Source organism: Nanorana parkeri, unplaced genomic scaffold (genome assembly GCF_000935625.1).
Source record: "Nanorana parkeri isolate BGI_ZX_2015 unplaced genomic scaffold, ASM93562v1 scaffold1956, whole genome shotgun sequence".
In the NCBI taxonomy this organism is placed as follows: Eukaryota; Metazoa; Chordata; class Amphibia; order Anura; family Dicroglossidae; genus Nanorana; species Nanorana parkeri.
Window position 1 is genome coordinate 115,548 of NW_017308224.1, and position 6,950 is coordinate 122,497.

General features: G+C 43.5%; 1 protein-coding gene across 1 annotated transcript in view; it reads left to right on the forward strand.

Moving 5' to 3' along the window:
• Positions 1-6,950, forward strand: part of ACER1 (alkaline ceramidase 1) — a 72,297-nt gene that overhangs the window by 54,183 nt on the left and 11,164 nt on the right. The window contains exon 5 of the mRNA XM_018572165.1: positions 1,841-1,978. Coding sequence (XP_018427667.1) covers positions 1,841-1,978 — 138 coding nt within the window. The remainder of the gene's footprint in view (positions 1-1,840; positions 1,979-6,950) is intronic.

Here is a 6,950-nt window from a genome sequence, read left to right on the forward strand (position 1 = left end):
AGGAGCTTACCCTCTAATGTCCCCCACACAGTCACATCAGTCTCTGTACAGAGGAGCTTACCCTCTAATGTCCCCCACACAGTCACATCAGTCTCTGTACAGAGGAGCTTACACTCTAATGTCTCCCCCACAGTCACATCAGTCTCTGTACAGAGGAGCTTACCCTCTAATGTCCCCCCACAGTCATATCAGTCTCTGTACAGAGGAGCTTACACTCTAATGTCCCCCCCACAGTCACATTACCCGCTGGACGCAGGGCTTTGTGACCCTGCTGGACGCAGGGCTTCGTGACCCACTGGATGCAGAGCTTCGTGACCCGCTGGACATTAGACATGTGCACCGGCAAAAAAATTGTTTAGTTTCATCTTGTTTTGATTCGGATTTCTCGTTATTTAGTTTTTCGGGATTCGGACAAAATTCATTAGCAGTAGTCTGTACGAATGTTCATTTCCATTTCATGTTCGTATGGTTCGTTTCATTGCAGCAAAGTGACATTAAAAATGTTTTTATTTTTTTATTTTCACTTTGCTGCAATGAAAATTCGTCCACAAACGAAAATGCGTACAGACTACCGCTAACAAATTTTGTCCAGAAAACTAATTTTTCCGAAACGAGTATGGAAGCAGGGCTTAGGGTTAGTTCACACCATACGCAGTGCGCTTATGGTGCGGCCAGCTCACTTTTTTCCCCGGCTGGGGGGGCGTCGTGGGCCATTGAGCATTTAATCGGAATGTGTCTTGTGATGCCGTGTGGGCGATCGCATTGCGGCCGGAGGGCGTGGCTATGGTGCCATTCACTTCAATGGCCCGCCAGGCCCCCTCCTGCCCAGCCAAAAAGTGAGCCGGCCGCAATGCGATGCAGTGCGTTCCGGCCGGAACGTACTGCAAGTGGTGTGAACAGGCCTTAAAACGGTACCAAGAGCACGGCTGCAGGAGCAGCCATATTCTTGGTATAACCACTTCCAGCGGAGCACGTACATTTACATGAACCCGCGGGAAGTGGTTAAAAAAAACACACATGTAATGAAACATACTCATTAAAAACACACACACACCTTCATTAATTTAAAAAAAAAAAATCACACACACACGTAAAAAAAACACACAATAAAAACACACAACTAATAACAATAATTAAAAAATGTCCCCCTCTCCTGCTTACCTGTTTTGCAGGAAGGGGGGCTGCATTCCTGGGGTCCAGTATGGCACTTGGGGATTATCCTGATGGCCGAGTGGAGGATCAGTGTGATCTGCATCTCAGGCAGATGCAGACCATACTAAACGCTCCCTGCCTGTCAGTGGTGGCACCACGACGGAGCGATCAGTATGATCTGCATCAGCAAGCGATGCAGATCATACTGATTCCCCACTGGACCACCAGGGAATTATTTTCATTTAATATATTGCCGTTTCGGGGACTTGCCAGGTTTAAAGATGGCCGACGCTAATCGCCGCGGCCATCTTTAAAAACCTACTGTGCAGTCAGTCACTGCAATGGAGACAGGGGGACACCGGAGGCCCGCACAGAGCACCCCAGGTGAGGATCTCGAGTGTGCGGTCCGCGGCTTCCTCCGGTGCTGCGGGGGCACGGCCGCCTCCACCTCCTGCCAGTCACCTGTACGGCCGTACCCCCCTGACAGTGGCCCTGCATACCTGTGAGACCTGATCCGTGGCATCCATCATGATTTAGGTCAGTCTGTCACTATTTACATACTATACATACTTTATACATTTACCTCACTATGTTTCGGTGCTCACCAGTACTGTTGTAGATGATTTAATTTGCTTGTTGTGGTTTTTGTTATTTTAGTAACCTACTGATATTTCTTGTTATGTGACAGGGGTCAGTTTTGCACAGTCATCTTCATCATAGCAGTAATCAGTACACTGATGTCATTTGTGAAGCCTACAGTCAACGCCTATGTCCTAAACAGTATAACCGTCCACATACTGTATGTTTTGGTGAAGGAGATAAGAAAGTAAGTTGTGTGTTAATTTCATATTAATATATGAACTATACAACAGAGATTTCCTGGCTCCTCTTTATAGATACAACCCCATGACAATATGAAATTTTTCTGAAGGAACCTAGACGTGGGCAACTTTATTCTTTATTCTTTAAAGGGTGTGAGACATGTAAGTTATTAATGTTATAGCATTACAGTAGGAATACTGGAGCTGTTCTTTTGCCCATAGTGCAACTTTTTCATCCCTGCTATAGTGTCTCTGAAGAACAGCTCTATCTGTTCCTAGACCCAGCCCTTTGATAACACAATCAATGGAATTGAGAAATCAAAGCTGGAGTGGACAAGGTATGCCTAACAATCTTGTTAGGCTCCATGGAGGGTAGAAGAGCAGAGTGTGTATAGGCACAGTCACGTGCATGCTCTGCTACTTCTATTTAGAAATTGTATCTCTTTTTTTGTCAGATCATTTTTATTGAGTTTTTCTTTAACCACTTGCTTACTTTGCATGTAGGCGCCAGTAACGCATTTTTGCGCATCTATGTGGGGACTTTAAAAACATTTTGTGGGGGGTTTTTTTAGTTTTGTGTGTGTACATTTTTATTTATTTTTAAACTTTTTTTACACTTAAGTTTATTGTAATCACATAGGGTACTAAGAAGTTCCCTATATGATAACAAATTACAGTTACAGGTCCCCTTTATGGAGACATCAGAGGTCTCTAAGACCCCTAATGTCACCTAGGGACCCCCCGAGAAGCTGATGAAGCAGAGATCTGCTACATCAGCTTCTCTCCGGTTTCTGTACCGGAGAGTGACAGAGGAATGCGGAAGTTATGTAGTATACATCACTTCCTGCATTCAAAAACCAGGAGGAGAGCGGAGGGAGAACGGGTATTGATCTCCCTCCATTCTCAGTGCACAGAGCGGCCACATCGCCCGGGATGGACGCCCGGGATCGCGGGGACGTTGGCGGGGACAGTGACGGCGACCAGAGGTAAGGAGAGGAGGGGGGCGCACCCTCACTTGAATCATACAAGCGATTGGGCGTCTTTACAGACGCCGGACCGCTTTCTATGTAAACGGCCATCGCTGGCCATTTAAAATCCAGGCGGTTTCTCATTCGTGCGCGCGCTAGCTGGCACGAAGGACGTCTAAAGACGCCGACCCGCATCCAGGAGACTCCCGTCCAGCTGTCTTTCAACAATCGGCGGACGGGAGGTGGTTAAACAGACAATATGAACAAATATATATATAACAACAAATATAACATAAATACATAAACAACCAAAACCAATAACACAAAACAAAAGGGGACATTCCACATCCACCATATGCACATATCGATAAAACAGTATCCAGGAACTACCTCATTTTGGTCAACTCACCTGGGCATATATAAACATTTACAATACTGATGTAATTCAAAAAGAAAGAAACTTGGACCTGGATTAGTCAAATTATATTTTGAGCTCACATATTCGACCCTCATATGTCTAAATAATAACCTGAAGAAATTCCAGAGTGCAGTTAATGTGTACGATAGTGTAGCCATCTGGACCACAGATGGCTACACTGAAAAAACATTATCTTCACCAATCCCTCTATATTGATCGGTAATGCGTTCAAACACTACAATTTTATCTAACTCAGAAATCCATTCGGATAATGAGGGAGGGATGGTGGATATACATTTCCTTGCCACCAGTCTCCTAGCGGTAAATAGGGCTCTGTGTATAGCCAATTTGAGGTACGATTCCCTCCAAGGGATATCAAAAATTGCAAGTATGCAGACTCTGGGTATGTTATCTAACAATATACCAAAGACAGAATGAATAACATTAAGCACTGCATCCCAATATTGTTCCAATTTAGGACATCTCCACAATAAATTTATCAGGGAACCTTGGCTAAAACCACATTTTGGACAAGAAGGGTTAGTCCAGACACCTATCATGAACAGGAACTCAGGGGTATGATAGGTCCTGTGCAAAATAGATAGTTGTGAGGCATACATTTTGTAGTTGGGAGGCAAGAAAATAAAGTCAAGGTTTGGGGAAGAGCTAAGCCTCCCAAATCTGTAGGTCTTTGTAGAGTCACCAACTTCAATCGGGCTTGCTTTTGTTTCTAGATAAGGTCCCTGGATACTGTCGATTTGTCTAAAAGTTTTTGAGGGAAACCAAATTGGGCAATTGTGCAAGATATATAACAATTGTGGCATCCAGATCATTTTGATAATATTTACTCTCCCAGCCACTGAAAGGGGTAATTTGAGCCAGGCATCTCTTTGAGATCTACATGTATGCAATAATGGAGATAGATTAAGTGTGGCACAGTCTGTAAGTTGTGGAGTCATCTGACTACCCAGATAGGTAATTCGGGAGCATATAGGAATACAAGACAAATCCGCTGCCAATGGGTTTTGCAAAGGGTCTATAGGAAGCAAATTGGATTTATCCCAGTTTACTAAAAGCCCGGAATCTATAGCAAAGTCCGACAGATGTACAATAACACTACGCAAGGAAGACTGAGTATCTGCCAGAAAAAGCAGGGTGTCATCTGCATATAGTGCAAGTTTATCTTCGTCCAAACCTCTTTTAAAACCTATGATATTTGGAGACTGTCTAATAATGGCAGCTAAAGGTTCAATGGCCAATGCGAACAATAAGGGAGAAAGAGGGCAGCCTTGCCTGGTGCCTCTCTGTAAACAAAAGCCAGGAGAAAGAGAATTATTAATCCTAGTCTTAGCAGAGAGAGTATGATATAGTAAATGTATCCAAGCACCAAATCAAGCTCCGAACCCAAATACGGATATAATGGCCCTTGTATGGAGATATTTAACCCTATTGAATGCCTTTGCTATATATAATGCCAGAAATGCTCTATTACCAGTATTGTCTATAGGTACTTGCATATTCAAATATGCCCTTTGTATGTTAATAGCAGTGGATTTATTAGGTAGAAAACCAGATTGATCTGTATGCACAATAGATTAAATTTTTGTAGACAACTTATTAGCCAACACCTTAGCTAGAATTTTAACGTAATTATTCAACAGTGAGATCGGTCTATAGGATTCTGGTTGAAGGGGGTCTTTATGTTTTTTAGGAAGCACAATAATAGTAGCCTCATACATAGTACTTGGGAGACATCCCACGTCTAGTGCTCCATTGAGTGTTTGCAGTAAAAGAGGCAGTATAGATTGTTTATACTTCTTGTAGACCTCTATTGGCAACCCATCTGGACCAAGGGCCAAGGTTGGAGAAGCTAACTAGGTCTAAAGTTTGCAGAGGCCAGATGTGGACACATGTGGGGTCCCGAACTATCTGGGAAGGAGAACCAGGGGAGCTCTTTGAGGTGGCAGGATTGCACGGACCCCAGGAACAAGTCTGGTGTCTATCCCAGGTAAGATCTCAAGAACACCCTCTATCCAGTTGTGGTTCTATTACAGTGCCATCCTCTGCTCAACTAAACAGGGTTATTCACAAAAGGGTGAACATTTTGGAGAAGGCAGGACAAGTGAACAATCTAGGACAACATGGCTGAACTGGAAAGTAAGCTGAATTTTTCCATATCAGCTATTTCGGCCTAGATTGTTCACTTGTCCTGCCTTCTGCTCTGGGAGTGTCGGTTCATCCGACACTCCTGGCCGGTGGCGTAGCGAGGGGGGTGGGGGGATCTCCAAGGGGGTAAGTTCGCCCCTGCGCCCGGGGCTGGGAGTGTAGGATGTGCAGAAAGGCGGCAGAGGGATGGAGCAGCTGCAGCCACAACGGACCCCTCACAACCAGGGTCCAGGGAGCCCCACTGACCACCAGGCTAAGGTAAGGTGACATTTTTAAAATAAAATCCCGGGACATTTTTAAATATGTCCCAGTAACATAAAATATATATTTTTTTTTTAATACTCACCTGATCTGATCCACCGACAAGCGCAGTGTCCCGCCGCTCACGCTGTCAGAATATGCATACAGAGTGTTCCGGTTACTATTTAAACCGGCGCGCTGTGTGTAGCTTCTCACAAGATACGCTATTAGCGTAGCATGAGCGATGGCTTCCCTGCTACGCTAATAGCGTAGCGGGGCTAAAAGCTGCACACAGCGCGCCGGTTTAAATAGATACCGACACGCTCTGTATGCATATTCTGACAGCCTGAGAGACGGGAGTCTGCGCTTGTTGGTCATTCCAGGGATCAGGTGAGTATTAAAGGGTTATTAACCACTTGAAGACCAGGTGTTTACACCCCCTTCCTGGCCAGGCCATTTTTCAGTAATCAGCGCTGCAGTACTTTGATTGACATTTATTCCGTCATGCAACGCTGTACTGAAATGAATTTTTTACCATTTTTTTGGGACAGATAGAGCTTTCTTTTGGTGGTATTTAATCACCACTGCGGGGTTTTTTTTTTACTATATAAAGAAAAAAATACCGATTTAAAAAACAAACAAACCTGTTTTCCTTAAATTATGTAAATGAAACATTGCAAATAAATAATATTTCTTCATACATTTAGGCAAAAGTGTGTTCTGCTACATTTCTTTGGTAAAAAAAAATCCAAATGAGTGTAAATTAATTAGAATGTCTTACAGTTATAGAGTCTACAAAACAATGGTATATATACCTTATAAATTGGAAATGTATCAACCCTGGTGCCCTGATTACCTTTCTTGAGACAATAAAATACCAGTATAGTAGAAACACCCACAAAATTACCCCATTTTGTAAAGCAGACACCCAAAGGTATTTGATAAGATGCATGGGGGGTGTCTTAAAGATGTCATTTTTTGGCACAAGTTATCAAAAAAGAAAGAATTGTTTTTATTTTATTTTTTACACAAAGTTGTCAGTTACCCTGTTTCCCCGAAAATAAGACCTAGTACTATTTTTGAGAATTCTTAAAATATAAGACCTACCCCGAAAATAAGACCTAGTTGTGACCTTTCCCAGGGCCGGTGGTGGCAGAAGGGGAAACTTGAAGAGCCGCGGGAGAG